Source organism: Bombus huntii, chromosome 7, assembly GCF_024542735.1.
Source record: "Bombus huntii isolate Logan2020A chromosome 7, iyBomHunt1.1, whole genome shotgun sequence".
Lineage (NCBI taxonomy): Eukaryota > Metazoa > Arthropoda > Insecta > Hymenoptera > Apidae > Bombus > Bombus huntii.
The window spans coordinates 1,350,951-1,377,149 of NC_066244.1; the positions used below are offsets into that span (position 1 = coordinate 1,350,951).

Genomic DNA, 26,199 nt, shown 5'->3' on the forward strand with positions numbered 1-26,199 from the left:
TAATAATTTGTAACTTATAATTCAGCAATTTTTTTATCAAATAAAAGCTTACACAAAAGTTCCACAAAGAAACAGTGATTTAACTTTTTTTACTAACTGATCCGCCAATGCAGTTCTCGTAGAAAGACGAAACTGTCGGCAAAAACTATCCTGTGTAGTGACAGTGGCGACACTAAAGCACGTGAAGAGACTAGTTTCTAAACATTAGCTCGGGCTTCGTCAGCGTTTACAACGCGCAAAATGATTTCCAGCTATTCCCGTTACAAAGGTATCGTGTGACACAAAGGACTCGGAGAATCGCTTGATGACCATTCAGAAACGAACGGTTGCTAGCGGGAATATGCGGGAACCGATTCTCCCGACTATGATTCATAGGCAACTATACCGCCATAAACGACTTTCTTGAGAGGATTAACCGGATCACCCATAAACCAGAATATGTACATATATATCACGTGTGTATCCTCGTTGAAAATTAGGAATCGAATAAAATATACTTTTATCATGTTTTCTTCGTGTGATCTTCAATATTGGAAATCAATAATAAAATTTTTAATAATTGAACGAAAATACATTTTTATATACGTATGCGCATTGTACACATCCGAAACGTGATAATTAGTCTGTACTAATTATAATTCGAAAACTTCTATAAGACAATAATTTTGTTTTTGAACTACATGTATATTATTTTACAAATAGGAAGGGATTCTTATTTTTATATATAAGAAGATCCTTGACTTTTAAAGAACGCTCGAATATTTTTAGAGGTAGGAAGAATTCAATATATCAAAAGAATTGTACTTTTACTGTACTTTTACACCTTTAATTTAAGTATAAATGAAGACTAGTAGAAAGTTCTTTCTGTTTGTGAATACTAACATCATTGTATATATTTTCTATTATCTTTTTAAACACTTGTTGAATTTTTATTAGGAAAATACAGAGTGAATCTATGTTTATTTCACACATTATTTTTCTGTAATAGATTTGTCATGAACATTAATAAAAATTATACTGTTCGACTAAACTATGTTTTGTATTAAAAAGAACTAATTCTGATAGGTAAAGTCAAAAATACTGCAGAAAACATGTTACTTTTATGTATGTTACAAAACTAAGGTGAATCTAACATTATTTGGATCACTGTATATACTTATACTTTCTATATATATTTTCAAATTTGTTTCAAATATTTATATATATATATGCAACTATGATAGTCTCACAAGTCTACTAAGGAATTTTCAAAATATTTCATGCAGTACAAACGATATGTTCATAAAAGATATGTATAAATATTCGAATACTTTTCTGACCCTGTGTATATATTACTGTATATCAAGGCACACGATGGCAGTTCTCGTGAGCTTCGTTGAATGAATATGCTCCTAACAAATGTTACCCGCCCGTATTACTAGATAACTGGCAGGATGTATGCTTGCGGGTCTCTGTGTCAGTATCTATTGGGCGTTTGAAACTTCTTGCGCGACGAAAGTCTTATCGTTGAAGGGATTAAGAATGCAACAGGCGCTGCTTGTTTACATGTTATGTGTTTGAATATTTGTGGTACCAATCGAGAGGATGTACTATGCTGATCTCTTAATAATTTATCGTACGATATTTGCAATGTTGAATTATGCATTCTTTGTATTAAGGTATACGAAGTAGTATATGTACATATAACTTTATGCATGGGTATTATATATTTTCTATATAAATATCATTTTTTATATATAAATATTATAGGACACATATTACAGAACTCGCATAAAGAATGAAACATAATCTAAACCTAACCTATTTTGTTTGGCATTTCTGTAAGAAAATGCTCGAACGCCCGGGGCGACCGCCTGTCCCTTGTCACTTTCGGCTATGGAAAAGCAAGCGTCACACCTAAGGGCGTTATAAATTAAGCACTCATCCGCATTGTGTGTGGGTCAGCGGACCCGACGTGTTGCGATTGCGATTGCCTGAGTTCTAGGAAGAGACAGCGAAACCACGTGAGGCTGTCGAAAGCTATGCCCCCTCCCTCGCTAGAACATAGGCTAGAGGGTTCTGACCTTCTGCACGACTGCAACGCCGAAGGTACTCTGCATTCATTGTACAATCGTCATCACGGACGAACGTAAAAGCAAAACCACGCGAGTTCTTCATTTTCCGGGCTTACAAAACGTGCTGCAAACAGGATTACCATGAATTCGCTTTTAGTGCTTCTTACATATTATGTATTTTCGACCAGTCGCGGGGAGACGCGTTCGCGAGGAAACGTGTCAACGGGAGTCGTAAATTCCCGTTACGATTGTAATAATCGACGCCGCGAACAGATCGATCCCCTGATTTCCGTTGAGATAATAGGGGTGATTGAGGTGGTATAACGCTGCGAGGGTTATAAACTATGTATTTCCAACAACTGTATACAAGATAGTGTGGCGGATCGGTATCCATAGGACGCCGACAGGTCGAGGCATCAACGCGGCGCAACACCTCCCGGGCGATCCGCTGGTACCAACCGCCAACACTAGAGGGCTACGACGACAACGAGTCTGTCTAACTCGCTAACGGTCTAATATACGAGCGATTGATAGAAATACCGCACCTAGCGAGACTCCCTCTACGTCTAAGGCAGGGACTACCGGGCATAGTCTTACTGACGAGTCCACCGGTAGTCCCGGGACGAAACGCAAAACTCTCTTTTCATCCGTCACATTGGGTGCGCGTTCGTTATCGGTGGTCACCAATGTGACGGATGAAAAGAGAGTTTTGCGTTTCGTCCCGGGACTACCGGTGGACTCGTCAGTAAAGCTATGCCCGGTAGTCTCTGCCTTAGACGTAGGGGGAGTTTCGCTAAGTGCGTGAAAAACGTAGACCGAGCAGTGCGGTTGAAACGGCTAGAACGATTGGTGGAGGAGATCCCCCGTTCACGTCCGTGTGCTTGATCGCCCGCGCTTTCGCGTTCACGCTCACCGCGAAGGTGCCGTAGGACCCTGACCAACGACGGTCCATTTGGACCGCTTGGTGCGAATTCTCGTGAACCTGAGCCAAACGCTCACACTCACACGCGCTCACGCCGGCGCATACCCGACTCGGCGACGAATCGTTAATTCCTGTATCCGACACCATGAAAGACGAAGTCGTGACTCTACAATGAGAGTTCATTATGTGGACGGAGTTGACAAACGGTATGGTTAGGACGATTTGATGGTGATGTGGTTGATCGTCACGCCATTGCGGCGCCACGCCAGACAGTGGTACGACACTTGCCAACGAATTAGCACCACCTGGGCGCAGACGAAAGTACTGCTGGTGGCCTAGGTCCGGAAGGCGATGCCATTTAGCCGTCTGTTCAAGGAGGCAGCGTCGTATGAAACACGGCCTATGCAGAACTTACGAGATTATTGTTTCCAGAAGCTATGTAAATTGCGGAAATTGGACGACATACCGGACGACGCTATTGCTCGCACCGTGCGCTTGGTGCAGCAAGATGACCCCAACGCGCTATATGCATTTATGAAACCCTCGGCGACATGCTGTCGCGAGGGCGGGTAACGCGGGATCGCCCGGTGCCGACTACGTCGGGAGGATCAAGGCCACGTCCGAGGATCATCGACCGTCGGCGATGGCGAAAGGCGGCGGAAGGGCCAGCGATAACCGAGAAAGGAGGAAAGGGACATCTACCGAAGACCCAGAAGAAAGGCGCTGCACCCGATTGCAGGACGGACACAGCTCGTTCTAGGAATACAACCGGGAAAGGTTTTTAGTGTGTGTTTGATTGGATGATACCGACGCGGTCCGTCTTGGAACGTAACCGAGGATGAATATAGCTGACTTCGGTTATCAGCTTAGAATGAGACGCGGTCATAACCGATCTCGGAACATAATCGGGAGGGAGATGGGTCACGAACATGGGATACACCTCCAGGGAGAGGTAAGTGGAGTAAGCCATCGAAGGACGTTTGCGAGGAACCACGGCAGCGGTATATCAGATCACGGATGGACTCGGTTACCTGCATCGACTGATCGACTAAAGCTGTCCTCGCATCACAGTCATCGCGTTACCGTGCAGAAAGGACCTATTACTTACAATATCGGAAGTTCCCCTAGACTTGAATTGATAATTGCTTTTTTTGCAGATAGCAAGTCCGGGGACGGATTCATAGTCAGGTTGGCCGAATGTAAGAAAATGCGAAGTTCCAAAGGTTGGGGCGACCGCCCGCCCTTCGTCACTTTTAGCTATGAAAAAGCAGGCGTCAACACTTAAAGACACTATAAATTAATGCTCATCCGTATGATGTGCGGGCCAGCGGACCCGACGATTTGCGATTGCGATTGCCTAGGTTCTAGGAAGAGATGCGGGGAGGGCAGGAACACGGCGCAGTACATGCTGGAGTTTCGTCCGGCGTGGGAGCTGTCCCGCTACACCCTGCGGCACATCATAGGCGAGAGACTGACCCCCTCGGCGATCGTAGAAGCGATGCTGAGCGGGCCACAGGAATATGAGGCTGTCCGCCTCTTCTGCGAGCGAGTTATGCTCGCAAAGGAGCGAGGGAGCAGAAAGGGAGAGAAAGAGAAACTCTCACCCTTGTAGGATAACGCGATGGAGGGGGATGACGGTCAGGAGCCTAGAGCCGCTTCATCGCCGTCGCAACGGACCGCGACTAGAAGGGGGGATAGCGCTAGGGGCAATGGCCCCCCTAACGTCAAATTCAACAGTCAGGGAATTGTTAGGACTGGCTCGAACAAGAGGACGCGGGAAGGGGGTGCAACGGAAAGATAATTCATAAGAGGTTACTGGAGCACTCCTGTCATACGCGTAGGATGGTCATTATGGAGTTTTAGTCGGTAAGAATCCGACACTATTCTACTGTTGCCGATTATTAGCAGCAGTGAAGTGTCCATGAGGATTTCTCCACGTGCAAAAACAAAAGAAAAATAAAAAGAGAAGGTTCTAGGAAGAGACAGCAAAGCCACGTAAGGGTGCCGAAAGCTATGCGCCTGTTCCTCGCTAGATCACGGGCTCTGATCTTCTGCGCGGCTCCGAGAGTACTTGGCATTCATTGTACAATCGGCATGAACATAAAAGCAAAATCACGCGAGTTCATCATTTTCCGAGTTTATAGAACGCGCTGTAATCGGGATTACCGTATATTCCGTCCTTAGTGCTTGTTACATTTCATTACTTTTACGTTCTAATCTGTTCGTATTTGTTATATTAGTAAATAGATTTCGGATGTTAGATATGTTATATACGGGGTGGACAATAATATAACTGACTCATTTCAAAGTTCTGTCCTTCTGATGCACAATGGCGCGTCTTTTGCTTCGTTCTAGCAATTATTTTATGGACACGTGGCAAAATAATCATGGTAATACTACACAACTTATTACTTGTTTAATATTATTACTTAATACTTTACATTATTTACAAAATTTACTTAACATTATTACTTGTGTAATAATACACAATGTATTTTTATAGAATGTAAATGGAGAAATAAAACGTAAGTACATAAAAATTTCTGGTGAACTGGTAAAACAGTTCCGTCCTCTTCGATTTCGATGATTTTTTAATATGTTAATATTTGAAGATATCGAATATGATTATGTTATGTAGAAATCAATATTTTGACTAATTTTTTCCTATGCATATAACTGCCGGTCGGTCTTAGTTTCAGAAATCTTCGCAAAAATCTCTCGGTACCACTACAGTGAATTCTGCCCATAGTTGAGTGTCTGTGGTAGGGTATGCGCCAGCATTGGGTCCCCTGGCCGCCGGTAGCTACTCTTCTGTTTACGAACGAGGGTTGAGTGAGCTTAAAGGCCTTGTGCACAACGTGCATATGAAAAGCTGCAAGAAATGTCTACTGTAATTGTTAAAAATGAATATCCTCTATGTATTGGATTTTGGTTGGAATTTTTAATTCCGTTGCCGTAAAGGGGCCAGAAACGTTCCTACGAAATAATAATAAATTAATTATAAAAATAATAGGCGAATGAATAATCGATACTATTTTACAAAATAGAATAATCATTATTATTTCACGCAAGCGTTGTCAGCCGTCTCATGTAGGTTGGATGAAAAATCAAACCCAAATCTAGACTCAATACATTGATGATATGCATTCGCTTGAGTTATAAGTTATAACAGATATTTTTTGCAACCTTGGCTGGAAATCAATACTGACGTATACGTTACCACAGACGCACAGTTATAGTCAAAAGTATATTGCAGTGGTACGTGCAACTTTTTGCGATTATTTCGGAAACTGACCGAGACCGATAATTACCTATATAATAAACAGTTATTCAAAATGTTGATTTCTATATCATACTCAAAGATCATCGAAGTTGGAGGAGACGGAATGTTTCTATAAGTTTATCGTGTGATTAGAAAATTAGAGAAATGGATCTTTTATTTCGCATCCTTTGTATAATGCATATGTTTTGCATATTTATGTTTAAGAATATATATAAGAATATATATATAAGAATATGCAAAAGGATATTGCATAACAGATATATACTTATATGAAATTGATAGCTTATCGCGTAACCACATAAAGTGCAAATAACAGTAATATGTAATCAATATCAAATGTAGAACAACATAGAACGACAACCTATGTGCTGCAATTTTCAATAATTGGTTAAACGTAAGACGTAGTCGTATTTCGAGTTAGAAGAAACGAGAAGCAAACAAATGGGAAGATTTTTTAATTAAAAAAAAATATATTTAAAGAAACAGATGAGCATTACATTTTACGCACAAACAACATCGATTAACAACTGAAAATTTGGTCAGAGTGCTTGTAATTTGCTATAACATAAACTATACGTACCAGAATAATTGCAAAGATGTTTTAAAAAATCTATTGTTAAATATTGTATCGTAGATAATATTCGCTGTATTTCACACATTTTTCGTGCATAAATATTCGCAGTCTAATTATAAGTATCTATAAATACATCTTAAACTCTTTTAACTTCATATTTAATTCCTAATGGTAATATAATATTTTGTTATGAAATGTTATGTGAAATGTATAATTTCTTATATATATTATATAAATAGTATATGAAATATTTAAATTATATTGTGCAGAAAAGGCTGTATGTATTAATAAATATGATGTTGTAAGTGCTCTTTTAAACTTTCAACAATTCTTGACATAGGTATCTGTATCACAGTATAGCATAATGTCTTAGTATTGAGGCATTATTATCAACGTATTGAAAACGAGTTTTCTCGGTACTCTAACTTTTTCACTGAACAGAAGCTGGTGACGCAATGGTTAACAGGTTTAGACACTGGTGTTCGTTGCGATGTTTGTCTACTGCATCCGGTATGTAAACGATCTTAAATACCATAATTTACTGGGTGAGTCTAGAGAATTTTAGTAAAGAATTTCGAGATTTCTATTCTGTGTTTGAGATTGAATGTTTCAAAGTTTTAAGAACAAACGTGTTCCAAGTTCGTTATTGTTGAATATATACCTCAAAGTTTTAGGTGATTATAATATACATCATGATTCATAATTAATGGAACGCGTGAAATTAGAAGAGAATTCTGTGACAGAAAGTAAGGCGAAAATCAAGAATAACAAAATTATATTGTAAGCTTTGTTTTTGCGAAAATCGAATTTGAAAAGTTGTCGAACATACGGATTGGATAGAAGTGAATAATAATTAACAGTAAGTTGTTCTCCTTGTGAAAATGGGTAAAAAATATACAACATAATTTTGTATTTCTTTCCTTCTTCAAAATATTCAATCTCTAAATAAGAATGAAAATCAAATATCAATTAGTTCTTAAAAATTTTTCTCTTAGTTATTTATTTTATTTAATTTTTTCAAATAGGGACACCTCCTTTTTGGAAAAAGTATCAAATATAACAAAATATTATTTATATATCTGTATTTTCTACAAATATTTTAATACTTTTTTATATTCCACTTGTTTCGAATTTTTGAAATATCCTAATCTCAAAGGGGAACTCTCCAGAAAAGGTGCCAGATAATGATATTGGAATATTCTTATTTTTTATAGCAGAAATGGCCAACAAGTCGAGCGCGATCGACCGGTTGATCGTAAAGCAATTTTTGATCGATCAGAGTCGACAGGAGACGATTTCAACATAGAAATGCAACTTAGTCCTGACTCGTAGAAATAAACGGTTGTAGCACCTTCCAGTATCATTTTAACTATAAATATTATTAATAAAATAACACGTTGATTTAATACCCCCTTTTCCATTGTTACTTATTAGTACACAAGTTTTCTAAAAATATCTACTTTCGAAGTAAAAGTATGTAAAACATAAATATTCATATTTCTCTTTAATTAAGATTTCAAATTTTAGGTCACACCAATTACGTGATTATTAGCGATACCATGGGAAGTGGGTGCGTTGCATATTATCGTATTTCACATTATATTATTCTATTGACTAGCCTAGCTTTTTAAATAGGTATATCTCAAGATATCGTGCCTTTTTCCATCTTCTAAGTTATCTGTGAGAAAGGGTTCCAATGCGTGTGTCTGTCGGAATGTAGTGTACATTTTCGGCATCTCAGGATCAGGTGGTCTATTTTGTGTATTGCACTCTCCGCATTGCAGGGTAAGTTCTTTTGATAAGAGGTATGAGTGGAAGTGTCCTAGTTAGATTCAGTTGTTAACTATTTGATCTCTTCTCTCCATTTTTGAAATATCTAATTCCCTCTTTCCAGAACGAAGCGGAAGCAAAACTTTAATATCCATCTTTTACATTTCTACCAATTTTTTGAAATATCTAATCTATATAATATAACAGTTCAGAAAAGTATTACATATCTTGATATTTAAATTAACTTTCTTCACTTGTTGCAAATATCTAAAGAACTTAAAATCTTTTCGGCAATTATTCAGAATAGGGCACGCCTTAATAATAATCCTTAATACTAGGTTCCTCAATACTAATAATCTTTAATAGTAATTCTTAATACTGGATTCCGAGATATTTGCAAAAACCTCGAGCGAAGAGATTACGATTACACTACATTTGACTACATTCTGATATAGATGATCACCAGAAAGCGGCGACCACATTTTCATACCCAATCTAAATCTAATTCATTGATAATAATCATTTTTAATATAAATAAAGAAGAAAAATACATTAATGGATCATAGCTTAGGCTACGATATCGACAATATTGGCGTGAAGTAATTATTTTGATTATTTTTATCTGTAATTGATAAAAAATGTAACAAATATACTTATCGTTACTGAAAAATTGTTTGCAGAACAGAAATTTGCTTGAGTAGATTGTTAAATAACACATGGTGTATTAAACATAAATTGCTTTGTAATTTATATGTTGAGAATTAAAGCCAAACAACGCGCCACAGCGTTTATATGCATGTGTAAGAAAGAATTACATACTTGGAATGTAAACTTTGACGATACATTTTGAAATCATCAAAATCGGTGATAAATAAAAGACAAATATATATAATGAAAAAGCTGTTCGCAAAAATTTATCAATCATATATATATATATACAGGGTGGTTGGTAACTGGTGGTACAAGCGGAAAGGGGGTGATTCTACGCGAAAAAAGAAGTCGAAAATATAGAATAAAATTTTTTTTTTAATTTTTCTTTTTTTCAATTTTTTAGACAACGATCTACAGTGAGATCCGTTATAACGAGACGTGATAAAGTGCACGCGTACCGAGCGAAAATTCAAAGTCGATTTTCTCGAGAACAAAGCCTCGAACGAAAAATTTTTATTCTATATTTTCGACTTCTTTTTTCGCGTAGAACCACCCCCTTTCCGTTTGTACCACCATTTACCAACCACCCTGTATATTACATCCAATTCTCGTTTTCTCTGATCTCAACAAGAATAAGACACATTGTATAAGAGGTTTCACCGGCTACCGGTAAAGATCTGCTAGGTTCACGATTTATCTGTTTAAATACGACCCGAGGCGATGCACAGCCGCGCTCGTGTTTAAACGGCTTGCTACCTGATCTTTCGCGTTCTCGCTCGCTACCTCTCGCTCGCCGCGTGAAAGTTTCCACCGAACTTGCCATAAAATCATTTCCTGCCGTTTACGTTGTGCACCTTTCGTGCACCCGTATACACAAGTATAACGCGTAAATTCGAGCGAAATGTTCGATGATTTTATCCTGGTTGACGCTGGAAACGCTCGCGTTAATGGAATTCGTTTTCAACTGTTGAAGTTTTAATTAGCACCGTGCTCCAGGTAATTAGAGAATCATTTGCTCGAATTACCTTATTGCGGACCCTGTTTGATATTTATTTCAGATATAATGTTTCAACGTTATATAGCTGTTCGAGGTTCTTTTGATTCTTGCCATTTATTGTGTTCCTTCACTTTTTATCAAAGTTTAAGTTAAGTATATCTCATATAGCTTCGATATAGCTTTGATAATTTTTAAATGGCTTCTTTAAAGCATGGTATATTTAATCAAAAGAATTTTAATACGATTCAATACACGTTCCTATTAATTTAGCCCTAAGCTTTAAGCATTATTTAACTTTCAAATAGTATTGTTGTGCTGCAGATGACTATCTATACTAATTTATGCTGGATTACTGAAATTTCGAATATGTAATTTTATTTTGTACTCTACGTTCTAACTTTAAATTGTTATTGTCTTCAACGATTCAATGATATTTAGTTAAGAGGTAAATAAAATATTTGAAAAGGTTTTAGATATATTAATGAATCGTGTTTCAAATTTTGATATATTATCACTCTATATTTTTATACAAATAATTAAAATCTATTATTTCCGATGCTACAAGAACATAATAAAATATTGCTTTTGACTATAAGTTTCTCATTAATTTGTGCATTTTACTAATATTAGCTACAGATTAGCTAAATAATTGAGAGTGATACTGTATATGTATAGTTTCTTTAGAACAACATATATTTAATCAAAAATATGTTCATTGCGATTCTTTAATTAATTTCATCGTTCTAAATTTTTAAGAATTATTTGGCTCTGGAATTAAACAATTTTTTAAATGGAATTGTCACAGTTTCTTCATTTCGTTCCTCTTCGTTTTCCTTATCATCGTTTAAATGAACTAGGGAATGTCTTCAAGCAAATGCTAAATTTACGTTTTCAGAAATTTTTATGGAATGTTTTTTAAATATAAGCTCATATAAGAAATTCAGCCATACAAAGCTGGATATTAATTAATAAGATGTATACCAAAATATTTAAATCTATAATGAAAATTATAATATACCAAGATATTTATAATTTATATAAAAGGTTAGGGTAGGTATCTAAAAATTGTTTGTTTCATTTTTGAATCTTTTTCGTATTCTAAAAGTAAATGTTTGATGGATATCAGTTTTCCACCGTAAAAAGTTCTCTGCGAAGCATTTTTCTTCGTTAAAAATGTCCGAATTAAAGGAAATTTAATATGATCAACGCTTTAAGCTAGGTCATCTTCCAGGTTGCCCAAAGATAAAAGATGACAGCAGAATTTTTTGCACATGCATCCTCATTTTCGAGAAGTATCTCGAAAATTTAATAAGCGTGCTTGAATTTAAATGTGATTCCGTTTGTCTGATCTTTTTATGGGACTTTTTATGTTCTTGTTCATCTTCGTACAAGAAGTACATAAAATAAAATAAAAATCTTAGAAAATCGTAGAAAAGCGTAAAAAATCTTTGAATAATAATATAATTGCAGACGATTCTGCAAAACTTCAACAAAATTTTATAAATCAATTTATTATATAATATTAATTAATAAATATTGTCAAGAGTATTTTATTTGTAGAATAATATATAAACTTTAAGTATTCGAAGCAAAAATCAAATTAAATTGATAGACTTCAATACTTCAATATTTAGTTTAGGCAAAGTACCACGCAATTCAAAATAATTGAATGATTTAATTGAATTATTTAGTAAGCTTGCAAACTTTTGATACAGTCTTTATTACCGGAAATAAAGTAATTACTTTTTTGAACTTAACAGATTCATTTCACTTTTGGCTATTTCGTATTAAAGTATATTGTATTCTTTTTCAGATCGATTTCATAGACTTTGAATACTACTTCTTTAAATTCTTCTTCCTTAATATTAGGTATATATATATACATTTATTGTTTTTTCTTTTTGAAACGCTTATAGGGGATTCGAATTTATGTACGTATGTAGTTGGTTAGTAATTAAAGCTACTTGCGACGTGCTTGAGCTCGTCACTGTAAATTTTTTAATATGATAAATACGTCTTTTGTAAATAGTTTAAACAAATTTTTACTACATATACATATGTATATTAGATTGTAATTTTGCATGAACACATATGCTGATTTATTCATCGTTTCTTTGATACTTTAAATTAATTTTTACATGTTATATAAAACCAGCAGGTGCTAATATATACTTATCAACGGGAGTGAATGTTGCGTTCTTTACATGAGTCATTAAGAGTTCTAATTGACCCTAAAAAATCTTAGCTTTACAATAGGTGGAGAATTTTATGAATAGAACAAATCGGTTTTGACCTTTTCGTCATTTAATATCGAAATGATATACGATTTAGTATTGCAAAAATGATATCTCGTGATCTGTTATTAAGATGTAGTATTGTTTCTAGTGTCAATTGTCTAGTGTCAATGAGATAGTTGGACCTTTAGTTACATATCTTTATTTAAGATTATTAACCTTTTGTCTTATAAATTGTACTTAGTTATAATCAATATGATTCATTTTAAAGTTATAGCGATAAGCTTATACTTTCACTTTGTATGGGTTGTATGTACAAATTAATTGATACTTTGTTCCTATATATTGTTTTATACATATGATCTATACAATATTTCGTTTAACATAGAGTACACAGATTAATTTATATCTTTTTACTATTTTTACATTATTTATATAGTCGATAGGTTTGCGACCGATACGACGTTCAAGTCTCTAAAAATACGACCATGAAAAAAAATCTTTTACCTTATAATATGTATCTTTTCGATCGAAGTAATTCATTCCGTACGCCTTTGCCCGTATCATTAAAGGTAACAGAGATATCGTTTTGTAACATCTGATTAACAGAATTACTGAGACATTGTAGCCATTGTGGTCGCTAATAATCGCTAGATTAATGAATATATGTTGAGTGTTAATAATGTTGAAGCTTAATTATCGCGAACTATGAGCCTCAAAAAAGATTGTAATACGTAAAGCCGAATTTACGCTGTTTCACGTTAGAGAATCAATGCGGATGATTCTTGCACAGTGAAAGTGAAGAATGAAACCCGGAATATTTACACCACTTCACTGGATGAATACTTCAAATGAAGGCAAAGGACACCGCTGAAACGTGACACACCGATATTAATGAAACTTTGCAGGTACATAATGTAGGTACAAATATTCAACACGTATCTGTTTTAGCGTCAATCGTCCACATTTATTGGATGAAAACAGCTTCTAAAGTTGGAGTCGAAAACGCATTTCCTGGATTACTTCAAAAACTATTCACGGTAGAGGAATGGTGCAGATTAACGAATGTTATGCTTTTGAATGAGAAATATGATCGGGTTTATAGATTTTTAGAAAGTCCATTTGTTTAAATAATACATTAAAAATTGTTTCTTTCCGTTAATATTTCTTGTGTATATTTATCGATTTTCACGTAAACTTGTTTATGTCGACTACATATCCAAACTCAAAACACCAATAAATCAAGGTTTTGATTTTTTTCAAATTAACGAATACAACTCTAACGCCAGCGTATCGTTTCAAGCTTGATATTTCTACCTACTACAATGAAATTATTCCTATGAAAAAATGAATTAAAATAAGTTAGAAGTGATTAAAATTGAAATAAATGAAAATTATTAATAAATTATTTTACAATCATAAAAATATAATGAACGAAGAATGATATAGCATTTTCTAAATGTAGGTGTAGTAAGAGCAACAACAAGCTTGTTATGTTTATTTTATCGTTTTTGATACAAATGCTTTATAACATATCAGCTCTCTCCAAAGTTATCCTATTTTTAAGATACAAAAAGTTGAGTTTTTTCACTCTCTGTACCCCTTCTCCCTTCGTAATATAAGAGGTATTTAAATAAAACACCTAAATGGGTATTCGGGATTTTTCTAATTGCATTTTAAGTCTTTCGTATAGACCTAATCCAATTAGGGTAGACGTAACTGCACATGTAGGGAACAGCATTACACACCTCTTGTATCTTATGTAAAAATTTATTACACCACAAGTCATTTGCAGTGCACTAAAAGTAATAATATGCTTATTAGATATTTTGTATTTAGAATAACATGCCAAATTAACTTGCGATGTTTTAGCAAATATCGGTAATAATTATATTCGCCAATTTGCAAAAAACTAAATTCTGATTTATCCGTATTCGTTTCCATATTCATTTCGTACGATATAAGTATGAAATATGTAGAAATGCGAACTGGTTGTCCGAATATGCATTCAGTACACGCTTATATTTCTTGCTAGTGCCGTTTCGCTACGAGTGTATTATCCATTCTGTTCATCCAAAGTAGAGCTCGGCTCTACTCTGTTCAGTGTTCACTTTGGAGGAACATTGTGGATTAAACGAGGATGAAAGCGGCGTTTTTTTGATGAATCACCCGACGTGTTCGTCTAAAGTAAAACAATGTAAATTCAGTTTAAGAGAAAAACATCTTGATTTATTCAATTCTTTAGTACAATTACCAAATATACTAGGACAGAATCGCCTTTAACTTCATTAAATTTTGTACTTACTACTATATAGCAGTATATATAATAAATACGTTATATACATTATAAAAAAAATGTGTATGCCTTTGAATGTTATGTGTGTTGTCTATGTGCATTGATTTCAATTACAGGCTTGTGTGACTTGAAGAAATTTGTATCGTTGACTTTGAATGAAATCTAATGACCGTTTTAAGCCGACGGTATGCGTTTGATTCATTTGTAGTCGTTGATACAATTCCTTTAAAACCACTGAATGCATATTCTTTACTATTCGTTGTGTCTCACTAAATAGTAATATATCATTATTTGTTTAAAAAATAGCTACCGTTAACTCACAAATGTGACTAGTACCCGTACTAAAAGGCTGCTGAAAGACATAAGAAATAATAGAGAGTTTTTCGAAGAGCAACATAAATATGGTATGAAATGGGAAGACAATAAGCTTATCATTTGCTAATAATAATACGTAATAGTAATTTCACAAAACCCGTTCAATTTAACAGACAGATAGTATGTTCTTTTTCTCTAGTCCGTTTAGAGAGGCTGTGTCGAGAGGCGAACAAAGCGAAAAAGGAGCAAGACTCCTGGTCGTCCGCGTCCGGCATCCAATAAACCAGTAGAAATAGAAGGATGCGCGTTCTGTGGAGCATGGAGGAGCGCTTAGAGTTAGAGAAGCGTTTAGCTTCTTGCCGGGTTTCTACAGGAAAGAAAAGAAAAAGAGCCCGTGTAGCTGCGGTCGAGGAACGTATTCGAGTTTCTTCGACCAGTGTGGGTCAACGTTCCGTGACCGGACTGCGCCGTAACTATCTTTTCTTGCAAATTTTCTTCATTCGTCCCTCTTCGCGAATCGCATCCCCCTTCCCGAGCGAAACCGCTGTTTCAAAAGACGCGCCGCGCTTTACGATCATCCGCCTTGTCGACTAAATTTCTCTTGCAAGACTGTATATGAGCCTCTAAGGAGCCAAACTGATCGATTCTACATTTTATTAATTTTCCAATTTCATTACTACAATGCGAATTTTTTATCCATCTGTAGGAGATTTAAAAGCACAAAATTGCAGAGAACGCTCATAATAAGAAAAAATATGTAAATTACGTAGAGGAGGAAGGGGGAATAGAGAAGGGGTAGAGACGTAGTGGATATATGTGTGGAGGTTAGAAACTCAAGTGCAAATCAAATTCATTTCATGGCCGAGAGGCCTGAAATTAATAAATTTTCATTGTCATTGTTATTGTTATAAAACATTTCAAGTATAATGTTTTTTTAATAATACTTGATAGACAGAACAATTTCTTATCTCTTATGAGATTATTCATTTTTAATTATATTCTCGAAAATATGAATTTGCATAAAAATTTGCAGTGTATTCTCATTATATTAGTACACGATTAATATTCAGTTCTCAAGAAATAAACTATTTACTTCCATAAGTTCATTCATCGCAAGAAGACGATATACAGGCAGTCTCTTAAGTCTAGATACTACACCCTTTAAATATAAAATATTATAGTAAAAATGGTAACACTATGACACGAACTTACGTATTCTTTTGATGTGTTAAGATACATATCCTGCAATCTCCTTAGCATTTTGTAATTTAAAAATGTTATCCCAAGATTTTTGAGAGTGAAATCTTTGAAATTTCTAAATTTCTTTTAGAAATACATCAATAATAATTATATTAATATATAAACATAAATAATTTTTTGACGTTAATGTGCGTTTTTACTTTCTTGGTGAGTCAGATGCAAGATTCGATAAATAGACACTGGCGACTAACTGTAAATGATCGTTAAAAAGCAGTATTTATATAGAACATCACTATTTTTGACTAAGGTTTAAAATCTTAATATACAATTTTGCACGGGTTTTCCATATGTGTGTAACAAAATCTTGTATTTCTACACAATTTCAGTTTTCTTTGAAACTGTACCAATGCAATAATACCAATGACGTGTCATTATAGTGTTAGTGAAACTTCAAAACGTTTTGTATAACACATATAATATATTCAGAAAATGTTTTTATAAACTCAAATACTTTTGCGAGTCGTATAGAAAAAGTTTTATCAGTATATTTAGAAATTAGTAGAAATAACACCTTTAATATCTAAACATAAATATAAATAATATAAATGTAAATATGGATATCTATTCTATAAATTGTATAAATAATATTTAAATAATTATAATAACATCTATAATATATATTTAATAATTTGAATAAGATTAATAATATATATTAAAATCTCGTTGTATAATCTATAAAACGCTTTTTGTCAACAATTCACGATAGTTCTCTTTCTTTATTTCTTTTATCAGTTTACTATCTTTATATTCTTCATTGAATTCATTTGTTTGAACTATTTGATTTCATGTATTTTAACTAACTATATTTATATTTTAACTAACTTCTCAAATTCTAATGCAAATAATAGTTCGTTAGTTAACGTTAAAAATGCCCGCGAGTCCAAAGATTATCTCGATCGAGTCCCTAGAGTGGAATTTCGAAGATCGAAACCGAGTTATGCTGTTCCGCTTCCATTAAATGATTAATGTTTCGAGGTACGTCTGATTAATGTTTCAAAGTCGCCATCGATGCGCCCCGACTAAGTTCATAGTTGGTGCTCAAAGCCAAACACAAATTCTCCGAGGAACCATTCCGATCGAAAGATACTGCACGCTGCGGCACTTCGTTTCACCAAGCATAATCTGCGATAAAGTTTCCACCAACTAGATAATACCGCTATTTATCATCGAAATCCTAGCATTTGCGACACCTTCGCGCATAGTACTTTTGTCGATAGGCAAGACGATTAAATTTAAGTATTATCGGACTTTTTACACTTTTACATTCTATGATTTCTACATATTAGATTATCTTGAAGGTTTCTGCTGTTTTATGCAGTTCAAAATAAGAAATTAAATTATCTATTGACTGAAGCCACTATAAAATGTGTCATATTATTTATCATTTAAGATAATATCTTCCTATTAAGTCTATCTTCCTTTAAGTTATCCATTATCTTTTACTTTTTTTACGTTTTCCACTGGATACAAGTTTCGATATAAAGTTCATGGGTTAAAATCGGAAGAAGAAGAAGAGATTTTGTTTCATCATCTGAGTATTACATTTGAAGTTTTCAATTCTATTTTCGTTACTTTATTCTATTTATCTTTATTTCTATTTTAGTTACACGGTTATTTCGTAAATTAGAAATTTACAGATAAACTGTGAATTTTTATGCATTCGTGCCGAATGAAAAAATGCAGAAGAAATGGATATAAAGCATTAAAATATATAAAATATCCAAAGTAAAGTACTGATTACAATTTTTAGTAGGTAAAAGGAATGTCTATTTTAGTGTATATTTAAAGTGTATAGCTATGTCTATAAAAATATGAATTTAGGTAAAAATTCACAATTTAATTATGTATCTAGGTACATATATGATTTTATGCGGGATTTTCATACTACGAAGGTATGAATCGACCAAAGTATCCAAATTTCTATGAACAATATATTTACGTGTTTTCAATCAAATAATTCCGAGAATCCTAAAAAAAAACAAATTAAAAATGACAAATTTTTAAAAGTACCCCCAAAAAACCTGAAAAATTCTTATCCTCGGCACAAAATCGAAAAAGAAAGAGATCATCGCTTTTACTGAAAACACCAAAAAATCATTGAAAATTATGTGAGGTGTAATAACATTTGGATAAGCGCGGCGAATTGCGCAGTTTCTGGGGCTGATTCACCTTGACGTTCGTCCGCTGCGGAAACGATCGCTCCTTCGTAGAGAAATCTCGATGTGGGCGTCGACGTCCTGATGGAAAAGAAAGAGTGGAAAGAGAGGCAGTGGGGTGCGAGGAAAGGACGAAAGATAGAAGGAGGTAAATTGCCCCGAGATATTTAATCCCGTGGAAAGGCCGAGGGATCCTTTATTGGCTCGGCGAGTGAGCAACGGGCAAGATAAGTTTCCCATAGGATCGATGGCCAATCGCGTTAAGCGATTTTCGCGCCTCGTTATCCTTTGTTTCCATCCGCGTTCGACGGACGTCGATGCTGTTATTCTCGGTCTCTTTCTAGGTTTCTCTTCTTTTTCCTTCCTATCTTGAGCGGGACGATTGACTTTGTATCGTGTCTCGTATTCGACCATACCGATCAGTGGCTTATTACAACCAGATTGTTGGAGATTCGGACGTTGAATTTGAATTTTTGAAGTTGTGCATGCAGTTATGTAAGGGTTCGTTTTGTCATTCGTAATTATTATAAAAAGTTCTTTGCATCAGCAGACTATAGGTACTCGTAATAATAATTCTCTTAATAATGATAATAATATTTCTTATTATTCTAATGGGATAACAATAAGAATCCTTTCCTCCATTTCGTTTTTTAAGAATTGTAATCTAATAGTATAAGAAAATACACAGTAAGAGACCCTATAAAACAGGAGATATATTTTGCGTTGTCCGAATTCTCTATTTTACAGAATCGATACAGCAAGTAAACTAAAATAAATTCTATATGGAAGTAACGCAACTGATTTTGTATAGAAATAACTGTCACACAATACGTATCACAATACTTATCATATAAAAGTTATTTCATAACTATGATTTTTGAATCAATTAAAGAACGCATACATTTGCATGTCGGGAATGAATCAAGCCTCCAACAAAGTACAGAAGGCAAGCGTAACGAAACAATTATCAATATGTAGTGTTCTTGTTCGTCACATACATACATGTATATAGAATCTCTTTAAGCAATTTTGCGATTGCGTTAGACGGGTGTGCGGTAGCAATTTTCTGATCGCGTTATACGAGTAGGAGATACTTTATAGGCGTCTTTCTGTAATATATTCTAATTATAATAATAATTATAATTATAATTTGACTGAGAATGGATAATGTATAACGAATTGCTACATAAATAATTTCTATGTATAGAGTCCAATTGCTTTAATAAAAATAGATAAAAACTAAACGATATTGTAAGTTAATTTCTACTATTGAAGATATGATAATGTTACTGCTATGTACGACACTCCTTGAGGCTTCTAAAAGTAAGCTGTGTCCAAGCGAAAAAATTTCTAACGTTTCGGTAACATTACAGGAGTACATTCTGTATGAGTACATTCTGACTCCTGATGAAGTTAACTGCAATGTTAGCGAAACCTTGGAAACGTTTCCCTCTTGGACACAGCGTATTCTTGGAATCTTCAAACAGTATTGTGCCTAGCAAATGTTATCTACGACAATGCCAAGTAACAGTATTAGATGTGACAATTCGAGCCGTGAAAGCTTTAAGAATTGTCCTACTAGGATAAAATGAAATTTCCTCGTGTGATACAGCAAATAGAACGAGAGAGTGACAAAAGTCTCGAAAGGACGATACACAGCTTTGTCGATTGTCGTTCTCCTTGTTTTCATTCGTTGTTAGCGAGCCAGACGTCTGAATTAAGCTTCGTTTTCATGAGCGGCCACGGGCCAAGATTGAATTGCCACCCGTCGGCTTTTGCCGCGGAGTGCTTTCGAAAATTAAGCGACATTGTGCCTTAACGAATAGGGATTCAAGCCTATGTCTGCCTGAAAAAAATATGGCAAGAAGGGCTGGAGGCAGGATTGAGACTAGAAAAAAGTCGTAATCAATTTTTGTTTTATGATATGATTCGTGAAAAATTTGCTTTGTGTTGAAGAAACTTAAAAGGTAGTAGGTATGATATAATATAGGTAGAACGATAGTTTGTATTCCTTTTTATAAAATTTTATCGTTTTAGTCTCGATCTTAGCTTTATTTCAACCGAGAAAAGGAATTTGACTATTTCAAGAAAATCTTCAACATAGAGTTGGAACGAGAAATCACATACGTTGATGACTATTTTCTCATATCTTCATCAAATTTCAGAAATTTTATAACTAAAACAGCAAGATAATAATTCTGCCAAAAATGATCTAAAAAACGTGGCAGGTCATTACGTCACGTTAAATTTCATCGCATCTCTCAGCAAGTTTTAATATTTGAGGAAAATCTTTGGCATAAAATCGAAACGAGAAATTACATACATACACACACACACACACATAAATCTTAAGTATTTGAATCAATCTTAACTTCAAATTAAAAAAATTTGCAACGGTAGAAAACTACAATTCGAAAATAAAAAATAAAATAAAAAATAAAATAAAAAATTAAATAAAAAGTAAAATAGAAAATAGGAAAATACAGCGGCTACAAAAATGTTTGCACATACTCTTCTTTTCCAATATTAAATTTTTGTAATCATATGAAACTTATGAAAGTATCTACTACTAAATATCAAATTTAATATACTTGAGGCTTAAATCGTTAAATCGCAAATAGAAAATACCATGTACCTAACCTTATGAATTGACGAAAAGTTCGTTAAGAAGAACTGAAAAAAGATAGTGGAAAATGGGAATCTATATTAGGACAAAGATGCTGGTCAAGGGGCTATCTTTCGAGGCGTGGCATTATTGCCTCGGTGGTGAGTTCATGGCGGTTAATGGTGGCGACTACGGTGGTACCCGTGGTCGTAGTAGGCAATATCTGGTCGGTCACGTAGACTGACCTCAGCATCGAGCAATAACGAGCTCGGCTGGACATTTCTACCATCGCAACGCCCGTACGTGAAGCACAAGGAATAGTCCTTCGTGCAACGATGTTTTTCTTTGCCGAGATATTCTTTGCGAGTAAGTCGGTTCTTGGAAGCAAAAATTGCAGTAGCTATTAAAAATATTTGCACATACTTTTATTCCTCAACGAAGCATTTCTTTTATCAGGTTCTTTACATTTCATTCTCAGTATCAAGTTTTCGCAGTTATATGGAAGTGTTATTAACTGATACGAAATTTGATATATGTACTTGAGCCCCATTAATTAGTACTTTATTAATTAGTTAATTAATTAGTTAGTATAATAAATGTAATGGCGTGCAAATATTTTTTGTAGTCATTGTAATTTGTTTGAGTAGTACTTTAAATCTTTTGCTAGATTTAAGCTTGGCTTGATGGTTTCGCGGCTTAAATTTTAGACTTTCTTTTTTACAAAATTTAGTCAAAAAACAGTTATATTAACATGCTGCAACTATACATACAGTCTATGCTCTTCTTCTTTTACACTGCCTTAGGTAATAAAATGATTAAAATATTTCTAGCGTAAAACACAACAACAACATAACAAATATATTTTTTGATTTGGATCTTGTAACATAATTAACGAGAAAGATAGGTGGCAGAAGAATAAATGTGTTGCTACTAAACTGGTTGAATACACAAGCTCTACATAATATACTAATCCTCTTTGGCAGGTTTTCAGTATTAATAATTGGCCGATTAGTATACAACGGACCATAGATAACGCGGTATTATGTTAATAAAAATATCGTGTAGCATGCTTTTTGAACTCGTCTTAACATTCGCTACAATCTAATAAGAAAATAAATATATGGTCCCGTTTAAGAAACCTAAGGTGACTTTGTTTTCGTTATGAAAACGGACTATTTTCGAAATTTTTATTGTGGCCACTTCTTTTATATTAGATACCGATAAATCTTGGTTCGAGATTTTGTTTTGTTACACAACCGTAAATGGTTGAAAAATTGTCCGCTGTATTAGATGGTATACTCTGTATACTCGTGCTATTTCTTTCTCCATCGTCGTGTTCTACTTGCGTATTTTTATTTTTTTATTTTCTTCGCTCTAGCGAAAACGTCGAAGAGAGATTTGCCAGGAAATTGCTCGACTCACCGTACATCTTCCCTTCGTCGGACAGGATGATTTTGCGTCGGCCGCATGGCGGATATATAGTGAGTGCTTCCTGGAAGCTCTGCTCGATATCCGGCGACCATACACCCTCCGCGTCCGCTGCCGATAGGTCCTTCTCGTCCTGCAAAATACGAACGCCTCGGATAGGATTTCTCACAAACTCTTTAGCTGATACGGAAACTCTCGTGAAATGTACGCGATCGTCCAAGATTTTTGGTTAATCTGTCTATGTATCATTTGAAGATTTAAGCCTCAATTAGTATCGTTGGATTTTACATTATAATAGCTTGATTTACTTCATACAGGTTACTTAATTGTAAGTGATTCGATTTAATTTTGTATTCCACGTTGTATATTCCCTCAATTGCAAATTTATTTCCATTAATTGTAATTGCTTTGTTCATTACTGATAATCAATGTTTTATTATACATTAAGATTAGATGACCAAACCTAAATTGTTATAGTCAACATTGTTTCTATTGAAGAATGGAGGAAAATTTGAATTTATATAGCTGTCTCCTTTGTATGACAAAAAAATCTATAAATTTAAAACATCAGGTAATTACATACATAGTAACGTGATCAATTCGTTATCACTAGATTCAGATGATTACTTCTCTTCAATATTAAGATATCTATTGATATTTTAAGAAAATTGAATGCATTTTTCGTTTTTATTTTCTAGTTATTTTGTTATAATGTTATTCATTCATATACGATATTAAATGAAATAAAATTTGTTAAGAATGTAATAGTAAATTTTGTAAACACAAATGCATGTAATAAGTGTATATATATATATAGTACTGACTATATATATACTTACTATATATATACACGAAAATCTACATATACCTATCGAAAACACGTCACAAAATTATTTATATTCACGTATCAATGCAATTTTTATTCATGTATTTCTAAAAGGAATTTAAAAATACTAAAATATTTCAATATATTAATTCATAAAAATTATGGAATAAGATTACATCAAAGGCCTTTAACCTTTTCGATGGCAAGGAGATAGTAAGACATTATTGATGACCTACAAGTTATTAATATAATATCAAGTCGATTTTTATCATTACATATGGACATGTTAACACACATATGTAATTTTTAAACATTATATTTTATGTTCTTTTATCTCTTTTTTCTTGATAAAGATAAAAGACAATAAGTTGTCTTTATCATTATATTTTGACAATATCTCTCTCAATATGTTTAAAAAATTCGTGGTGCTGATGTTTTTACCATAACATTTTATATTTTAATAGGTGTATATAGATTTTTGTGACTGACTTTACATTCTAACATTTATAACTAACTAAGTATAACGTTTATCAACAAAATGATTGAATACAAGTTACGGTTGAATTAAAAATGTCAAAGAATGAGACAGATTAGTGCTGCACGAACAGAATAATGGACAATTACTTGGGCCGTTTAGATCAAGCGTAGAAAGACAGAAGGTGAAACGATTCTGCGAGTAGGGGAAAGTCTTTTCTGAGAAGTCCAGTCACGTTTATAATATTGGCTGGCACGCAATTCCACTGGAGTTAAGACTTCGTTTGTGTTTGTATCCTCGCAAGTGTCGGAATCATAGATGTGTAAGAAATTTTATTCAATTACGTGAAAAGTAAATTATTGTAATTGAAAAAAGAATTTATGGGATTTTTAATCAGGATAAGGAATTAACGGCAGAAAGGGATGAATATCGTGATTAAAATTTTTCAGCAACACTTGCCCTTTTGCGAATTTAATTAGAAACGTTAACTTCATATTAATAAACCTTTAAAATATTGAAATGTCTCGTATTAAACTACCAAGCTTTTCATATCTTTTACTTGTTTAACCAATGCTTTTATTACATTATTTAGATGCAGTTCGGAAATCTTTACAAATTTTACAATTTTATGATATACTAAATTAAATTAAACGCGACGGTTATGAACGTGTGATTTATTGTTTACACAGTGTAAAACAAAATATAAATGTTGTTACGACTGAGTTTATCTTGAAATCATAATTAATGAAGATGAAATAAGTCGAAATTATTATTTTACTCAGTATATTATTAACGACTGAAAAATTTACAGAAGAAAGAAATATTCTTCGGCAATTTATAATTTCGAAACGATGAATTAAATTTTACTTTCTTATAGACCTAAAACCATAGAGCAATCTAATTAACAAATCACAGCTTAAATTGAGATTTCTAGTCCATCGAATAATATTTCTCATTATTGTAATATTAATTATCTAGGCCATTAACAAATTCATTTTCTGTGTGTCTGTCGCAGTAGAAGATAATCACCATGTACCTTTAACGGATCATTTTGTGACACATTATAAAATGATATAATTTTGTAATTAGCTAATGAATCAAATATTCAATAAAGATTGTAAACAATGATTTTTAATACATGTACATAAATAAACTTTTCTTTTCATGCACGATTCACACGACTGATTTTATAATTGTCAACCTCTCATTGTTAATTAACGCCTTGACGCCGAACTGCATATCTTATATAAATTGTACATTTATATAGAATAATACGAATCAGTTATTTAAATCATTTTTTGAGTCATCAACTTAAAATTGAGGTATCATATCATTTATACCGACAACAGGCATTATCAAAATATGGTACGCCAATTTACACAACTTTGGGGATTTATAGTCGACACTATTATATTCGACACATTCATTTTTTATCTGTATACTTAAAGTGTAAAAACTGATAAACATTTACAAAGGAAAAATTAACAAACAAGTTATAATTTATAATGTATCATTTAAACAAATGGATCTTTACAAAACTTGTTTACATAAACATATTCGTTGCTAAAAAACATAAAATTCGTTCATTAACACAATTCTTTTCTAATAGTACTTATCTCGATCTTCACCAATCTTTCTACCTGAAATTCTACCTTCATATACAAACATATATAAAAGATGTAAATCTAAGCAAATGGTCTCTAAGCTCATAAGTACTTAAAAACAAGTTTATCTATAAGTGAGAATCAAAGTAAGTAGAAAAAGTGAGTAGAAAAAACAGTTCTCCATGACATAATGAAAAATCCGCACCGAATAATAATTAAATATCTGCACCAAAATTGATATCAATATTTGCTGGTTTAACAAAGAACTACTTGCACAATTACGTCGAAGGAATTTATAGGAGGATAAAGAACAGATTATCGTTCGAATATTTATCGTTACTCACAGTAAATGAACTTACATCGCTAATTTCGCCAACGTCGAGGTTCTTGGTATCCGAGCCGGAGCCGTTCGCGTCGGGCGGCGGCCCGGAACTCGTGGGAGTCCACGGCGCGGAAATGGTGTCGGCTGCAGCCACCGCACTGCCTGTAACAATCGAATACATCCAATACATTAATCCCTTACAATCATCGAGCCAAAGAAATACAACTTTAATTAGTAATTTAGATATCATTAGAAAGTGCAATGAAGTACGTATAAATAAATGAATAGGTTATTCAAGATAAAAGTAGGATAAGCAAATCTAAGTATAGATAAAATAAATACACATAGTATAATTTATATCTAGTAACAAGATAGTTGAAATGTAATATAGTTATATTGTATTATGTATTTAATGTAGGAAGAATCC

General features: G+C 33.8%; 1 protein-coding gene across 9 annotated transcripts in view; it reads right to left on the minus strand.

Moving 5' to 3' along the window:
* LOC126867249 (protein scalloped) overlaps nt 1–26,199 on the minus strand; it is a 341,496-nt gene that overhangs the window by 56,594 nt on the left and 258,703 nt on the right. For all 9 annotated transcript variants that reach the window (XM_050621509.1, XM_050621508.1, XM_050621514.1 and 6 more), the window contains 2 exons: nt 25,810–25,934; nt 22,540–22,678 (listed from right to left, as the gene is read on the minus strand). In XM_050621509.1, the coding sequence (XP_050477466.1) occupies nt 22,540–22,678; nt 25,810–25,934 (264 nt within the window). The remainder of the gene's footprint in view (nt 1–22,539; nt 22,679–25,809; nt 25,935–26,199) is intronic.